Below are 18,851 nucleotides of genomic sequence, written 5' to 3'. Positions count from 1 at the left end.
CGAACATATCTGAAAGAACAAACAACTTTTTGTCCAAGCTGTCCTGATCAACCTCAACTTTGCAGAGAATGTTTTAATGTTATACACTGCGAATAATTTTTTTAATAAACCATTTTTATAAGAATTCAATAGTTTCATTACCTCCTGTAGAATATTTGTCGAAATATTTTCGGAAATCCTTTGTAAGTTGTCAAATCAGCGTCACCCGAATTACGGGTGACGTGGCCTGATGAGAACTTTTGCTGTCACCCGAATACGGGTGACGCGGCAGTCAACGTGTTAAGAAAAAATTGAGTACGTTAAAAACTCGTTGATTAATCCCGATTTGCTTTCCTTCTAGAAAAAGCAAGGCAAGTGCACGGCAAATAAGGTAAATAACGATCTCAAATCGTGGGTTTGTACAGGGCACACACGATTCCTTGCCACACAGTGCGGTGCGCACCGTGATTTAATCGAGGGAAGTTCTCCCGCACGACTTTTTCTCGCACACAAACAAGCCGAGCAAACGTTTGCTCGACGGTGGTATCAATTCGGGTACTAGGAGTTGGTCGTTGCGTCCGCGATGGAGGTATTTTCGGAGTCGTTTCCGAGGGGATCGGTCGCCGTAGAGGAGGCATAAAGTAGCCAGAGTCCATTACTCTGTCTCACTAAATCGGCATCCCGGCGTAAAGATCGTGCGCGACCTAATTCCGGTCGTCTTTCTTGCGGCTAATGCGCTGCATTGTGGAAAAATAATGCCCATGAAACGCGTCCTTGAACACGGGAAACACTTCCAAGCCGGCGTATAAAACTTTGTTCGGGAATGCGTTTCTGATGTTTTCGCTCGGGGATACTGAATCTCGAGGCTCGTTCTCGCGTTATCTCGTTCCATTGTCTGGAGAGGGAAACGTTTTTAAATAGCTGGAAAATTTTGATTTCATCCGTAACTCGTTCGCTCGGGTACTTAAGCCCCACGAATTGTTTCACTCTACGTTTTCGTTATTTAAAAAGACCGGATTTCGTGGAGCGCGCGCGCGCGCGCTCGTTTTAACTTCATCGCAGATATTCCGACGCGGGCAACACACCGACGCACGAAATTATTTCGCGGAACACGATCATTTTCGAGTTTATTTCTTGTTTGAAAATACTCGACCCGGATTGCTGGGCCGGAACGATGGTTGCTGCTAATCGTTATAACTAGACCACATTTTATGCAAATGTATATTGTGTGTTTTAGAAAAGAAGGAGGACGCGAAGGGAAATGGAGAGAAATTTATATCATGACTAAATGATTCTAGAATATATTTTTTATTTTGCAATATAGTATTGCATATGTTATTTGCCGTGTACATGTGTGTATCATGCTCGCCTGAATCATGTACATATCTCATTAAATTAATTTAGCCTATTAGTCAGCACTTGCGTCATAACCGGATAGTGTTGATGGTATTAGTTATCGATATCGGTAATTGAAGATTAGGTGTAACTATTAGTATCTCGAATTCGAACTGTTCAATTTCATATATTGAAATGATAAGTCGATCTTTGCGCGAGTGCGTTTGAATATTTTTCAAATGCCGAAAAAAACATTTAGATGTTTGACGTCTCTGTATATATTATTATCATATATAAGATTTTACTTAGGTTATATTGTTGTTATACACAAGATATAACAATATGAATGAATTTAAAATGTGCTGCGTTGAATGGTAACTTTTTATTTTCCGTTTCGTGGACACTAAAATGACCGGCTTCGCATTTACCATTTAAAAAACTGTTGAAATTACAAAAACTCTTTCGTAGTTCATGAATGAATAAATTTCCGAATTGAATCATAAATCGAACAAATCTAATAAACATTCTCATGCAACAGTGCACAATTACTTTTAACACATCTTCGTTGTTAATGAATTCCTACGCGAGAAACAAAATTTATATTTATCGTATGTCAATATTAATAATAAATATAAATAATGAATACAGACAGCAGACAAATTCAATGTGATTTATATGGAAACATCCATATTTAATCGGCTATGGTCAAGATCTTGGTAACGAGTCCGACACGTTGTCACGGCACAAATAACTTCGATTTCCTGGGATTTTTGCAGTAACAGTTAACCAGCCACCGCGTTAATACACCTTATGCGCGCCGTGAAACAGAGCAAATCCCAGGGAAACCAACAATTCTTGAATTGAAGTTCGGATCCACTTCGCCGCGTGCTGCTCGCAGCTTTCGTTCGCTATTCATCGTTCCCGGCGAACGGCGTTGAACAGTCCGGTGAACGGTGTCGCATCCAAAAGTTAGCTACCGTTTCGAACAACGGGCGTCGTCGTAGCGAAACAAAAATACGCTTTCGAGTATCCAGGTGTGGGAGAACGACAGAGAAATAGCGAGAGAGAGAGAGAGAGAGAGAGAGAGAGAGAGGGAGGGAAGGTAAAATAGAGACAGCGACGGAGGACACGTGGAACAGTTCTGCTCGCCGGTAAATTTCCGGTTGAAAACGTGGAAGCCAACGATGCGCGACAACGAGCCGAGAGCTGGCGTGAGTGGCAAGTCGCGCATATAATTCATGGCCGCAAACTACACGTATCAGTCGATGTTATTGAAGGTGTTCATAACAAGACCCGGCGCGCATTGAGAGCTCTGCGGTTTTCCTATTCCCCTGGCCAGGTAGACAAAGAAGAGGATCCAGGGGTGCCGGGATGCGCCACGGGTGCCGTCGCGTAACCGTGTTTGATGGCTGGAGGGATATTAAGCGGAGCCCGAAACAAAGTTTATTTTGAACCAGTCACCCCAACGAAGTCGCTTCACGCCAGCCAACTTGCGTCCGGGACCAGCACCTGTGCCGTTCCCCGCAGCTGCAAAGACAAAGAGAAAGAGACACCGGGATAGGGTACAGAACTAAAAGGTGAAAGGGACAACAGGAGGCAAACGAAACGGAGGAAAATAGATGGATAAATAGGCAGAGGTAGTCGCCTCGGTTGCTGAATCCAAAGAGAGAAAGTTAGGCACAGAGAGAGGCAGAGAGAGAGAGAGAGAGAGAGAGAGAGAGAGAAAGAACGAGAGAAAGAGAGAAAGAGAAAGGAGCGAAGAAGATAAGTGGTGGAAACGGTTGAAGAGGCGAGAGGACACAGGGGAAGCAGTGGTAATTGTTACGGCGTCGACGTTTCAGCTAACTGAAAGGTCGTTTCCTTTGTCGCATTTGTATGGGAAGAGAACCATTCCGGCGCATAGGCACACCTACGCGCAGACACGGGCGAACCGCGGTGTACGTACAACTCCGGAGGATATACAATCATCCGAGGAAGCTCGGAGAGTACACGGTATCCCCGAGGTGGTATAGCTCCATGGTATTCGTCGTCCAAAGTTTGGGTTTGCAGACGTCGGACTTCCTTCCGAGACTTTGGCAGCTTCGACGCGCCTAGAGAGTTGTACGAGGATCTTGACTCGAATTACTTGCGGCTTTCGCCTGTAAACTGACTTTTCTCGAATCAGTTTTATGCCGGCCGTCCGGCGAGCCGTTTCCCTAACCCCGGCGAAACTGCCGTCTAACGCCGGCAATTAAATTGGCTTTAAACGGAATACAACATGCGCCGAAAAGTTTCCCCCGCGATTCCATCGACTTTGATGGCTCAAGTGACTTTGCCACGAGTCGAGGAGTCGTAACCAGTCAGCAGACTGAAACACCGATTTTTTAGAATTTTCTTTTTTGGAAAACTTTGCCCGTATTTGAAATTGCTTGTTTTAGGGTGTACGGCGAGATTTTTTTTATTGGAAGGTATTTATCGATTGCAAAGTTGTGGCCAGATATTAGTACATTTCGAATTAAAGATTTATCTAGTCGTTAACTCGCGCTAACTTTTGATTGGAGTCTATCGGGACACATGTGTCCGATCTATGTATTTCGTACACCTAGTCGGAGAAATGAATCCCGTTTTTCCACAATACACGAATAGTCTTAGAATGCACACCACGCACATGTGTGTTTACATGTGACCATGTAACCTCTCAGTGTGGAGGTGAAGTCGGGTCAACACTAATGAAATCAACATTTCTTGTTATTAGTATGTACATGTACGTAAAACTTGACTTCAGATATTAAAAATTAACGAAAATACAAATCTGACTCCAAAGGGTTAAAAAGTAATTTTTGTAGCAATATATTCGAACAAACTGAATTTGACTTGGACATTTAAGATGCGCAATAGATTGAAAATAATCTAGATCGGGTGAGAATTTTTAGGATCGATTTTCGTCACTTAACGTATTTATATTTATATTTATATTTTCCGCCCAGTAATATTTACTATTGGAGAATTAGTTCATAGTTTATGGGAGAATATTTCTCGGTGTTAATGAAATAAGGAGAACGGGCAAAAAATATTCCACGGTGTATCCAAACGATCGATAGCAATCTCGCAAGGTAATAGTAATGTCACTGGATTAGAATGTTCGGTGAGAACAAAGAATAAATTATAAATTTCCAAATTTATTATGATTTATATAATGCGTAGGTTATAAGGAAAAATAAGAAAATATTATATACAATAACAGTATAGTTACCATGTGTATTACAGTATTCAAATTTATATATATTAAACATAATTCGTTCAAGTAATCCATTTGAACGGTTCTCCTTCTAAAAAAAACGTTCGAAAATAATCGATAAATATCGGAACCGATACATATATAGAACAGATTCAATGAAACAACGTAGGCACAATATTTTTTAACAATTTTAAAATTAATCTTCCACTTTAATCGGTACATAGATTACAGTAGTCACTTCATCAAAATTACCATCCTTCCGCTCCGTATTATAATTAGCGTTAATACTTACATAGATTGCAGTTTTACAATTACATAAGTATGTGTAACGAACGGGTGAACGTAAACGAAAAAACGTATGTACTTCTTTGGCATTCGGGCGAAACGTTAATTGAACTCCTGTAGATAATTTCTGTTCTACAACAATGCTCGGATGTCGTTTTGAAACCGGTCGTCTGCCGTACAATTAATCCTTTCGTACGTACTCGAAGATAAATTACATCGTTTTCTCAGCGTTATCATTTGTTGCGACTATGTTACACTCGTTCATTTCTCAGCGCAAACCTTTAAATATAATATTTAGTTCCGTGTTTCGTAATTACATTTTTCTCGAAAGCCCACGTCGACGCTCGCAGAAATTCATTCTCCCCTTTTTCCTTGCTTCCACCATGGAAAAATATCTACATGCGGGCTACGGCTAGGATCTATCTGAAAACCGTGTACAGTCCCTGTGCATTTGTAATTTCCTACGAACTCGGTGACACAACGGCAGATGAAAGATATAATTGCGCAAATAAAACCGGGATTCGCGTAACGCGGCGCGATTAGAGCACAGCCGCCCCCGCGCGTCGTCTCTCTCTCTCTCTCTCTCTCTCTCTCTCTCTCTCTCTCTCTCTCTCTCTCTCTGCGAATGTAAAAAAGGGGTACACGCGCGGCCGACGACTTCCATTTTGTTTTCTCTCTGCTCCTTTTCGGTAACAGGAAACGCTATCTGCCGCCGACGAAACACAAGTGAATAAATATAGTTGTCCATTGTACGGTTCGCTGCGTAGCAAGTTCTTCTCGTTGTGTGAGACTCTGTCCGTGTGCCCAGTGCTGCACACGCAGTAATAAGACGCTTTTCATAATCAGTGATTTCGTACATTTAGCACCGAAAACAATCGCGCCCGTCGAAATCACGGATACCAGATTCTGCATTTTACGATCATTGGATTTGTAAAGATCACTGAATATATTTATTCAAATGTACCCTTTATATATATTGCATGTGATCTCTAGAATAATTACGCGAAGTCATAGGTTTTCACGATGTATAACAGGAGACTGAAAGTAAGGCGAGCATAATGTTTTCTTACTGTTTTCCACTCTTGCGAGCCAGATAGTGTTTCGACATCATTCAAGGAAACAGAAACTGAACGAAAATGTTTTCCTTCTATTAATAATTTCATTCGTCCGAATAATAATATTATAATATCATAATATAATTTGATATAGTATTATATAATAATATTATAATAGTATAATATAATTTTTAATATAATATATAATGTAATATAATATTATAATATAATCGTATTTTCAAATTCTTCTAACGTCTTTACCAATTTGTACTTCAGCTATTTATTCTTGCCATAAGTGCACAAAATCCGCAGTCTACGTATAATATTATTTCACCTCAATAAGGAATCGAAGAAAGGTGTAAACATCTTTTCCTCTTCATAATCTCAGTTACGTCGTTGAAATGTTCTTCAGATTTCGTCCACTTATTTTGCATCTAAAGTAGACAATTTCACACGTTTTATCAATTTTATTTAGATCAAATTTTAACAAATCGAAAGACCCGTCCCGCTGTTGCCATGATACTAAAAAAGCTCGGATCTAAGTCATCGGGTATCCATGATACACTGTGTTATATAATACATTTTTGTATCATGTTTTTTTAACACATGTACAAGTCTAGTACTGCTCTTTTGCAAGTGGACTATAGATTTTATGAACTTATGATGAAATTGAGTAGTTGTAATTGAACATAGTGATATGATTAAAACAAATTAGAAATGACAATATATTATTCTCCATTATTAAAATTATTACAGAAATGAAGAACTTGCTATTTAGTTCCTATTTTTAGCAATCGTAGAGACAATTTTAATTTTGTATAAAAATCCGCAATGTAGTTATCAGTACATTTCCACAATCTGTCCCGATGACAATTTTTGTACTACTGTGTTATTAGCATATTTTTGCAATCCTGTCTGATTAGGAAAATAATTTGCACAACGCACACATATAATGTATACTGTACATTATGTATGATTCGAAAAGTCACATTTAGTCACCGAATATTTACGGTTACATTATCCTTAACATTTCGTAAAAAGACGTCCGCCATTTCGCATGTTGATCTTATGTCACTGCATATTGCACTGTTTGTATTATCACCAGACTGCGATACTCTTTATGCGAAATAAAAGTTATCCGCATCAATTGCAGGAAATAGAGACTAAATAACAAGTTCATTCTTTTTTTAATCACGTTAATATATTAAAAATAACAGATTGACATTTCAAAATTCCTTTAATCTTTATACCACTTTAAATTATAACTATCCAATTTTGCCGTGAACGCACAAAACCCGCAATCTAATTATTACGTTAAATTCACCCCATAAAAGCATTTCTGTAATTAATGTCAAAACTTTTCCATAAATTTTTTGTTACGCATCATAAAAGCCTAGATTTCGCCCGTTCTCTTCACAGGCGACTCGCAGAGCGCCCACATTTTCTGGGAACACAGGAAATATAAAAACCAGGGAAACGTCTCATTACCTGATGCAGCACCGTATGTGCGTTTGTGGCTCCGCGTGACTCGCAGAATCGTAGGAAAATGTGTTCGCGGAGTACCGCGCGTTCCCTCGAGGACACTAATGTACCGGGGCGCGACGCGACGCGGCGGCGTCGATCCTGGTCGAGGTTTATCGGCCGGTGTTTCCCGATGCCAATGAAGCCGAGAATTTCCATGCTCTCGACGTCAATTCATCATGTTCGACGCGGCGTGCGTGTACAGCCATCGCCGGTGTACCTGCCCGGAGAGTAAAACTCGCTGCGAAGTGTACCAGTTTCCCTTTTATATCGGCGCTTCGCGCAAATGGCCGCGAGTTCGCCAAGTATCGCCCGGCTCTCTGTGCCGAGAGGAAAAACGCCGGCTCCCCCCAACACCACCTTGCCGACGAACGGAATAATACCAACTATTTCTCTATCGCAGCCGAGGAAACACGGGGCACGTGGCTGGTTTATAGACGCGCGATATTCCTCAGCGGTTTTACAGTGGTTCCCTTTAATAAAAGAAGATCCGTGGCTGAGGGGAGGGGGCGGCTGGAAAACGGGGTACGGTTGCGTCGGTGCTTCTGCAGCCTCGAGTCTTACTCTTCTATTCGAGTATCGATCTCTCCCTTATCCTCGAACGCGGATGTATTAACTGTAAACTTTCGTATTCTGTAAAATGTTTGAGCGCGAGAGAGATAAAAGCTGTGTTTGTGTGAGACAGATAGAAAATAGGAAGAGCGAGGGAGATAGAAAATAGAGAGAGCAAGAGAGAGAGAGAGAAAGTATAGAGAGCGAGAGAGAGAGAGAGAGAGTGACCCTGATTGTTGACACAATTCGTACGCCGGCGAGCAGGAAAATATTCGAGAAAACACGTCCGGAGTAGTGTGCTATAAGAAAATACCGCCGCCGTCTCGGGAAAAATACTTCTGATCCGTCGCGCTTTTGTTGCATCTGATGCAACGATTTTATGCTGGCTCGTTTGAAACGTTAATGTGCGCAACGAAAATTACGGTCTCGTCCTTTTGATTCTTCGAGCTGCTATGCTTATTCCTATAACTTCGTGGCAGCTGTTTACGTTAGATTACTATTCGTTATGGTTCCGTCACGGTTACGGCGATGGAAAATCGTCCGCGAAGATTGAACGAACTCGAGGAACGGCGCGTTGCTCTTGCGAAACTGGATCGTTCCGTTTTTTCCTTTTGTCGTTGAACAACCAATTGGCAATGCCGTTTCAGGATTTACTCGTGCGTCGCGGCATCGTAGTTTCTGTGATTCGACGAACGAGTTGATCTCGATTGTGCTCGATGTGGTATTAGTAGATTTACGGTGGTGGTTTATTCTAAATAATTATAGACGTGTGCAGTGTCGACAAACAATTAGGTAACGAGGAACGGTTAAGAGAGATACTTGTATGTACAGTTTCTCACACTGTAAATTATCTGCTACTTTCTTCGGTTGCTACGATTAGTTTATACATTTTTTTAGGTATCACATACAGTCGGTAATTCGTTTGTGTTTCTTATCTAAATTTGGGATCGCCAACGTTTCGATAAACGTATTCCGGGTTTCCATCGTTTCTCATCATACCGTCATTTATGATAAAATATGAAATACGTGCTACATAATTTTTTACGCTACAATTAAAAGTTATGGATAAGAAGAAAATAATAAGTCGATGATCATATCAAATAGTTATCATAATGGTTATAATATCAAGTAGTTTTATCATAATAAACAACTAAAATCATTAAAACCATCTTCGCAATTTCAGTTGGTAACATTAATTTTGTAAATTCAAATGTAAAGGATTATCAAATTTCTTGCACTAAAACAAATAACGACATCGATTAATAATTGCACGAAGAACTTTATTGACTTCAAAGTAGTCGTATAATATCTAACGTAAATAAAGTGACCTCATTTTACGCGTTGTTGTACAACACGTTAAATTCATTATCGATATTTTTTACAAAATTTTTGATCTCTCTTTAAAATTCGATCACGCAAGAATACAATGAAAATTGTCGATACAAACGATTGTATTGTTCATTGTCGCAAATGATATAATAAACGGGACAGATAATTTTTAGTGTGAGGTACCGTAAATACGTACAACGACCCCCATCGACGTTCAGACAACCCCTTCCAAAGATAATACTACAGTAAATTCTCCCCCATTGTCCTTCAGTTTGTAAACAAAAATGGACAATTTTGGACGAGGAGATACGATTATTCCAGCCTTGCACCTTGTTTTTATAGCTGTTGACAATCGGCGTGGCTCGAATAATCGTATCTCATCTTCCCAAAACAGTTCATTTTTGTTTACAAGCCGAGAGAATTTACCGTATTTCCAAAATTGAATTATTGAATTGAAAATTCTGTGAGAAATTTGAAGGATTAGTTTAGCAGATACCGCGTAAAAGAAAGTTTATCTAAGCTCATAATAAAAATTTGAAATCGAAATTTGTAAATTTCACACGCGTATTAATGTAATAAATGAGAAAATTCGTACAGCACACAATTTTTTATCATATGTATGTATACAGGGTGCCAATTTTAAATATGTAAAAATTATCTGTTATGATATTAGGGGTGAAAAGATGACTGACTAGGTAACTTATATACAGGTATTTTTCGCGATTCAAGGTCCAGATAAGATGATTAGAAGAAATAGCTTTCAGAATTGTTAATTGTCCTTTTCACTTTCCGAAACCACCTTCAACCATTTGACTGAAACTTCTAAAAGTTGTTCTCTTTTCAAGATTATTCGAACGTAGATGGGAGTCACTGTACATACGCGATCCTTAAGCTACGAAAAATATTGCAACACGATTCTTCGCGGCGGAGCTCGCGTACGGAAACTCGTTAGACCCGACAGTTACAAAACTATACACGAATCGACACTCGATCCGGCTTGCGGCGTCAGCGAGTTGAAACGAATTAAAACTGCTCTTCGAAAGAAAGTCGCGTTTAAACTCAGCCGTGTTTTACGAGACTCCTATCAGGTCGCTCGTAAGAAAGGTACGCGTGACGGACGAGTGATTACGCGTTCTCGCGGCTCCGGCGAGTACCTAGAAACCCCTGGCTTGGTTTCGCTGAAGCGTCGTTGCAACGAAGCGGTAGGCGATGCTCTCCTCGACTATTTGGGGACGCGAGATGAGGGCAAAGAGAAGTTCGAAATCCGGCGCGCGTCTCTTGACTAGCTGCTACGCATCGAAATCGCGCGGGATCGATCCGCGCGGCTTCCTCGGCCTGGCTGGCGAACAATGGCCGAACGGATTCGGAGCGCCGCGCCGTGACACGCATCTTCGCCCGAAGCGGAGACAATCTTCTTACAAGCTGTCCAAAAACTATTGCAAGCCCTTTAAACAGGCGATTCCTGAGGCGATTTAAAGTTACTTTTCTGTTTGCGAACATTTTCTTCGGGGCTCTGTTAACGAGATCATTAAGGGAAAAACGAGGATCGAACAGAGAACGAGTACAACCTCTCGATAGTAAGCGCGACACCACATTGGCTGCGCCGAAGAGATCCAGTTGTACCCGTCCACTGATTGGTTCGCGTTCCTCCGTAATCTGTGAACCTGGAAATTAACATTCGTTCAACTCGTTTCACAACGGGGACTTTTTTCTTCGAGAAGTTATATTATCACTCTTAAAATGATAAAAAAAATCGCTTCTCACTCGATGGTTATTTATTCCGACGAAATATTTTACGACATATTTAGAAAATATATAAATCTAATATTTTCAATGTACAAAGAATTCGTAAAATACGTACAGTGGCCCACAAAAGTGTTCGAACATCTTTTAGAATGCAAATAACTTTCTCAAAACTGAACTAAGTGACTTGAATTCTTTTTAGACGATACTCTAGTCCACTAAACGATGACTAGAAAGCTTTCTTTAATTTTGCTATTACTTGGAATGAAAAGAAAAGCTTGAAAACAGCAGATTTCTTACAATTTTTGGTCAAAATCGTGATAAAACTGCGATTTTTGCTATCTTCAATTTGTTGCAGCTCATAACAACGTGAATCGATTTCGATAAAATTTTCAACATGCATATAAGTTAACGAGATGTACGAAAGAGATTTTTATTTTTCTTGTCATTCCAAGTAATAGCAAAATTGCAAAAGAAATCATTTCAGTCATCGTCTAGTAGTCCCTCTATCGTGTAAAAAAAAATCTCGAGCCATTTAGTTCAGTTCTAAAATAGTTACTGCGTTTTAAAAGGTGTACGGACACTTTTGTGGGCCACTGCATATATCTTGTTATTTGTGACACCCTTTCTTTTGGAATAACCTGACACCTTACTTTAGTATATATAAAAAAACGTTGTAGCGGTATTTGAAACTAATCTGCCCAAATTCGAAGTGTTATCATATGGTCGCGTTAGGTTCGAACGGGGAAGGACGACGTAAAGTTGACGTAAAATAAAATTTACTCGACGATAAAAGTCGTCATGCCTGTTGGAGTTGTCTTCGGATGGCCGGAGGAATCGCCTCTTTCAAAGGCTTGCAAAATTTTCGCGACACCGTGAATATCAGGCCAGGATTTGGAGAGGGACGCGAGCTGAAGTGCGGAGGGCGTATCCCGATCCGAAGTGCCTGTGCGATACTGGGGTACGCTAAGTCTCTAGTCGAGTTCTTTCCAACGAGATCCAACGTGATCCGCGGTCCGACTCGGGACTATATGCAACGGGGAACAGTGATCTATGGAGGCTAGGGCGTGTACATATGTACTCGCGGAGGCGTCAGGCACGCGTGGGTCCGACTTCAAGGTCCGTTCCTCCCGGTCTGTCCTGAAACGAGCAGCCGTTCGTTCGTTACTTATCGGATGCGAAATCGCTTGAGCGTTGTGATACAGCATTCAAACGCGGCTAATTGCCTCTGTACCGGGAGCAGGTCGTACGCGTTCCGGACCGTAAACCTGTCCGCGCAGTGTTCATTAACGACGCCGAACGTTCAGACGCCGGCAAGTGTATTCGACGAACCGATTCTATCCCGCGTCCTGATCCTAACGAACACACCGATCGAGGACACGCGACAACGGGGTCCTCGCGACGAACAAACTGAATCGTGTACGCTAAAAAACACGTAATACTCGATGCCGATTTCTCAACAATATTATTATTATTATTGGTAGTTTTCACGCAGGCAGATCCGCTGACCCTTCTTAGTTATTAGTTACACCACTGCCCAGTTACACCCCTGCTCCGGCTTTTGACTAGTGCGCTGTTTATCGTGCGACGCCCATCAGCTCCCTTACTGCAACCTCAGGCGTGCCACGACTATCTCAGAAGCAGCTGCAGCATACACATCATCAGCATCGTCAAATAGGCGGCAGTGGAAGCTTCGCTTCCGTTTTCAGAGGTCACTGCAACATACACAGGTTACGTACATTATTACATTGTCCCTCCGGCTTCGGTTTGTCTTCGCGGCGTGTCCGCTGTCGTCAAGGCTAATCATCGGCGAGATTGAGAGCCGAATGGGTAGCCTGCTATGAATTTTGATCCAGGAGGACCGCTGACAACCAATGTTCGCTTTCCTGATAATTATGGCTTATCGATTGGGTTAGGCTACATCTCGGCGCGCGCGTTGATCAGCGTTTTTTTTTTATTGACGACAGCAATCACGGTGGCTTGCTGCACGGAGTGTCATGTTTGCACCGTTATAGTTTCATGAAAGGGAGGCGTTCAACGTCAAACCTGGACACAGACGTGTTCAACTATCGATGTGTGTGTATCTATTTAAACTACTTGCTGTGAAATTAAAATAAATTATAACGAAATGACAAAGTTTTCTGGTCATTTCAGTTTCGAAATATGCTTGTTTTTGTTGCTTGAAAATTTATTAATATCGTTCGCAGGATAGAAAATGTAGACATTTAAAAATATAATTTGGTTTGAAGGGGGAGAGTACAATGTTCTCTGAAACTTTTTTCTGATTCACTGTTCTGACCTCGTTATTGCTTAGTTCGTTACTGTTTTTAAAATGTGTTGAAATTGCGAACATGCATGTACTTAAATCGTATTTTATATAGCAAAAGCAATTTTTTAATGGGTTATGTCAACGAAAGAATGAGTCTCAGAATTATAAAACACACTGATTAACAATAGTGAACTATAAAAGTTTTTAAGTCTGGATTAAACGACAAATCTCATAATATTCTAATTCAATTTTCAATTGTAAATAACCGAATAGAGTGTACAAACAATACATTACGTACAGCAAACAAACAACTCAATAATCATGAATTATTATCAACGAAAACATGATTAAACCGACAGTAATATATTGCAGTAATATACATTATATAACTATATTAATTCAATAAATAACTTTAATAACTATAAAAGTCTCATCAGCCGCGTTTCATGAAATTGCTTAACTAGCATTCATTATTCTCATATTCATATTATGTATTTCACCACTAGATACCACTAGGTCGATTAAAAGGTACGTATCGATAACTAAATTCTCCCAAGTACATAAAATGAGTTCGAATAAAATTGCATAATAATGATGCACCGCAAGCATCGTTAGGCGTCCTCTACGGTTCCCGACGCATTCGTGGAACGTTCGACCTGCGGTTTATTCGTGTTAAAAGGATCCGCTTCGTGCAACTTTGAATCCGGAACGTCGGCTACACGGTAATACGACAACAACGTGGCCTATCGGGTAGATTTTGGATCTGATGAGATTATGGAGCGAGGGGATCGATACGCGAACCTATCGGTAATAATTGCTGAATTTTAATCCGAATTGAGGGACCGGCGTGGTATCGATCACGACCACAGAACGCACATGAAAACCACGTATATCCTGTATGCAGCCGACGTCGACAGACGCTGCAATTGATGCAGCGAATTCAGGCTTACGGTATCATCGGGCGGTATCGGCGTCTAGATCGGCCTGATGACGCGTCAAAGTTGCCACGACTGATCCTTTCTCGTAACTAGACTGTTAAAACCGAGCTCATCGGGCTGTTTCCGAATCTCTAACCGCGGATTCGGGAGATGTAACGGGGGATTCACTGAGCTAAACATCTTCTATGCCTTTGAATCAGCTTCTACCCGATACGTCAATGTCGGTATCTCGTGTGTTTCTCGACAGTTTTTTTCCACAGATTTTAGATATTGTCATTGGGGAACACTCGGTATCCCATTGCTCTACAGGGTGTCTCAAAATTAATGTACAAGCGGAAAGTGAGAGGTTCTTGAGGTCATTTGAACTAACTTTTTCCGTAGCGAAAATGCAATCCGCAGCGTCGTTTACGAGTTATTAACGAAAAACCCTGATTATTGATATTGTCATTGGGGAACACTCGGTATCCCATTGCTCTACAGGGTGTCTCAAAATTATTGTACAAGCGGAAAGTGAGAGGTTCTTGAGGTCATTTGAACTAACTTTTTCCGTAGCGAAAATGCAATCCGCAGCGTCGTTTACGAGTTATTAACGAAAAACCCTGATTATTGATATTGTCATTGGGGAACACTCGGTATCCCATTGCTCTACAGGGTGTCTCAAAATTATTGTACAAGCGGAAAGTGAGAGGTTCTTGAGGTCATTTAAACTAACTTTTTCCGTAGCGAAAATGCAATCTGCAGCGTCGTTTACGAGTTATTAACGAAAAACCCTGATTATTGATATTGTCATTGGGGAACACTCGGTATCCCATTGCTCTACAGGGTGTCTCAAAATTATTGTACAAGCGGAAAGTGAGAGGTTCTTGAGGTCATTTAAACTAACTTTTTCCGTAGCGAAAATGCAATCTGCAGCGTCGTTTACGAGTTATTAACGAAAAACCCTGATTATTGATATTGTCATTGGGGAACACTCGGTATCCCATTGTTCTACAGGGTGTCTCAAAATTATTGTACAAGCGGAAAGTGAGAGGTTCTTGAGGTCATTTGAACTAACTTTTTCCGTAGCGAAAATGCAATCCGCAGCGTCGTTTACGAGTTATTAACGAAAAACCCTGATTATTGAGAGGCGAGCTCGCCTAGTACTAGGCAGTCGAACCAATCAGCGGAACTGGGCTTCGACCGCTCCTTGGCTCAGTCGCATCGCGCCAACTGATCTCGCCTCTCATTGGCCACTGTTTTTCGTCAATAACTCGTAAACGAAACCGTGGATTGCATTTTCGCTAAGGAAAAGGTTTCTTGCAATGATCTCAGGAACTTCTCATTTCTCGCTTGGGTCACCCTGGAAGAAAAAGAAATTCAAACTCGGTACCGTTGGTGAAATATCTATAAATGAGTGGGTTAGAATCATAGTGGTGTAGACCACTTTTTCAAAAATTTTGACTTATGTTATAATCTATGTATGCCAAAATGTTAGAAAATCAAGTGAATTAGATTGTGAAGTTATTATGAATTAACTTAGTTCTATATTATCTTTGCAACAAATTTGGCCAGTAAACAGTACATATGTTACCAAACAATGACATCTTCTTGGTTCTCACAGTGAGGGAAATGTGGCTTACGCCACTATTATCTATTTAACCTGGGATTGGTAGAAATTTGGTAGATGCAAATGACGGATGTGCTTTAAAATTACACCGCATTATAGAGCAGTTTCGATTTTACTAAGCGCTGAGAGAAACGTAAAATATGCAAGTGATGAATATGTTACATCAACGTTGCTATAACTTTTAAAGGATTAGAATATATGGCTATATAATATTCACATTTAATCGTCACTTCGTAGGTGAATCAGTTAACAATATGAACATATGTACAGGGTGTAAAAAGAAAGGTTATGTCATATACCGGGTGTTCCACAATTATTTTAACAGTCGAATATGAGGGGTAGCTGAGGTCATTTGAAGTAACTTTCTCCGTTGCGAAAATGCAATCTGCGGCTTTGTTTACGAGTTATTAACGGAAAACACTGACCAATGAGAGGTGAGGGCGCGAAGTTCGAGAGCCCGCAGCACGATACTTTGACAGATGGTCGGGACGGACTCGAGCCGCATTCGAAGTATTGAAGAAATTACGAAGCGAGAACTTTCCGGATTTTTTTTTACTACGTAATAGTGATATTTTTAAGAAAAACGCTATCCACCTTTACTTTAGAACGTCTGAAGAATATTTACTAATTTTTCGGACCCGAAATAGTAAGTAATTTAACCGTGACGGTCGTTTTAATTTTCTAGTGTGCATGACACCTTGTGTGTAACATATGATAATAATACGTTGACCTTGACATAACCTTGACATAATCTTGACATATCAAGGTTATAACCTTGACGTAACCTTGACATAACCTTGAAATAACGTTGACATAACCTTGATATGCCAAGGTTATTTCAAGGTTATGTCAAGGTTACGACAAGGTTATAACCTTGATATGCCAAGGTTTTTTCAAGGTTATGTCAAGGTCAACGTACGAAATTTTTAAGCAAGGTGTACAGTGAAGATTAACAAAGTACGTAAATAACTACATTATTTCAAGGTTATAACCTTGATATGTCAAGGTTATTTCAAGGTGATGTCAAGGTTACGTCAAGGTTATAACCTTGATATGTCAAGGTTATTTCAAGGTGATGTCAAGGTTACGTCAAGGTTATAACCTTGATATGTCAAGGTTATTTCAAGGTGATGTCAAGGTCATGTCAAGGTCAACGTATTATTATCATATGTTGCCACGATTAAATTACTTACTATTTCGGGTCCGAAAAATTAGTAAATATTCTTCAGACGTTCTAAAATAAACGTGGACAGCGTTTTTCTTAAAAATATCACTGTTACGTAGTAAAAAAAATCCGGAAAGTTCTCGCTTCGTAATTTCTTCAATACTTCGAACGCGGCTCGAGTCCGTCCCGACCATCTGTCAAAGCCTCGTGCTGCGGGCTCTCGAACTTCGCGCCGTCACCTCTCATTGGTGGTCAGTGTTTTCCGTTAATAACTCGTAAACAAAGCCGCAGATTGCATTTTCGCAACGGAAAAAGTTACTTCAAATGACCTCAGCTACCCCTCATTTTCGGCTGTTAAAATAATTGTGGAACACCCTGTATAATGCTCAAACATTATGTCTGAACGTCGTAGTATAGTAGGTCGTTGCATTCATTTTTTCATCAACAATAACCCTACACTGTCATAAATACAGGATGCCATTTAAAACAGTCAAGGTGACCTTGACTTTTAGTAGAAAAACAATAATTTTTGAAATTTGCTTTTCTTTAATATGTGGCCGATTGAATACTAAATAACTTTCATTCGAAACATTTTTTTGTTCGGAAGTGCTTGAAAAATTTTAGCGACAGTTATGTGACACACCCTGGATAAGTTACTATAAATGGAATTCAGTCGGCAAATGTTCAACATTAAATTATAACGAAACGGTTGCTTTGGAATGTATCGTTCCTTTTGCAAGTTTGCTCTTCTCGATGTGTGGAATACGATGGTATCGTAAAAAAGTTTGGTCTTGAAAAATTTGTCAAAGTCACTTTTGCGAAAAGTTTTTTTAACAGATCTCCATCGATCTGTAGGTGTAGAATACGTCTATAATAGTCACGACGAACCTTTTTTATAGTTTGTACAATGCCTTCTACAGGCCTAAAATTCGTAAGTATAGTAATCATATTCGATCGGCAATTGGTAGGTAAATTTGTTAAAAATATGTTGTACAACGCTTTTTATAGGCTTGAAATACGTAGTTGTAACATTCATGATCAAATATAAATATAGTATTCATGACCACTAACTAATAAAGAAAAATCGTTTGTATTACAAAATATGCAAATCTTTTGTATTACAAAAGATTGCTTATTATGGTGATGACGATGATGGAAAATTTAAAATATAATTGATATTAGTAGCTCCTTTACTGCTTTGATAATACGTCCGCATATTTTCCATTACGAATATTTCCACGATAAGATCATAATTATTTATCATACAAATGTTCTTCAATCTACGTTTGTACCATCGATAAATTGCGAATTAATTTTTAAAATGGTTACTGCGTAATTAGTTACTCTCTCGTCACGTGCAACATGGAAATTGCGTTTCATTCATTACGGCGAAAATCACGTTCGACGTATACGTTCATATAGAATTTTTGTTATTAAGCGCAATAATTACATTTTATTTCAATATACGTGAAGTGATTTTTCGATGCATTTTTTTAGATCTGAATTTTGATTCCGTATTTTCTTCAATTATACTGCGGAGTAACAAATATTGTTTCTGCGTAGACTGGAAACGAGGAGGTTTACCCAAAGTAATTACTGTTTAATGTACATTATTTGTTCATATATGAAAAACTAAACTACAATTACTTTATACTTTATTTTCTTTCTATTAGTTAGAGTGGCTCAAGCAACGTGGAATTCGCGTTCCAAATGTTTTATAAAATTTAGCAGAAACTAAATTTAAGAAATTACAAATTTTTAATTAACAAAAATCTGCTCACTTTTTTGTTTCTTTTTTTAATAGCCTTTTCAATCTAACTCTTAGGACATATTTGCATAACAAATAAAACGAATTCG

General features: G+C 39.7%; 1 protein-coding gene across 1 annotated transcript in view; it reads right to left on the bottom strand.

Annotated features, from left to right (window-relative positions):
* Positions 1 to 4,452: 4,452 nt before the first annotated feature.
* The window catches only part of LOC117225106 (uncharacterized), a 327,978-nt gene continuing 313,579 nt past the window's right edge, over positions 4,453 to 18,851 (bottom strand). The window contains exon 6 of the mRNA XM_033478431.2: positions 4,453 to 12,731. Coding sequence (XP_033334322.1) covers positions 12,646 to 12,731 — 86 coding nt within the window. The 3' untranslated portion in view covers positions 4,453 to 12,645. The remainder of the gene's footprint in view (positions 12,732 to 18,851) is intronic.

This window comes from Megalopta genalis, chromosome 8 (assembly GCF_051020955.1).
Source record: "Megalopta genalis isolate 19385.01 chromosome 8, iyMegGena1_principal, whole genome shotgun sequence".
Taxonomy (NCBI): Eukaryota; Metazoa; Arthropoda; class Insecta; order Hymenoptera; family Halictidae; genus Megalopta; species Megalopta genalis.
The sequence above is the reverse complement of the archived record's forward strand: the minus strand, read 5'-3'. Positions and strand labels throughout refer to the sequence as shown.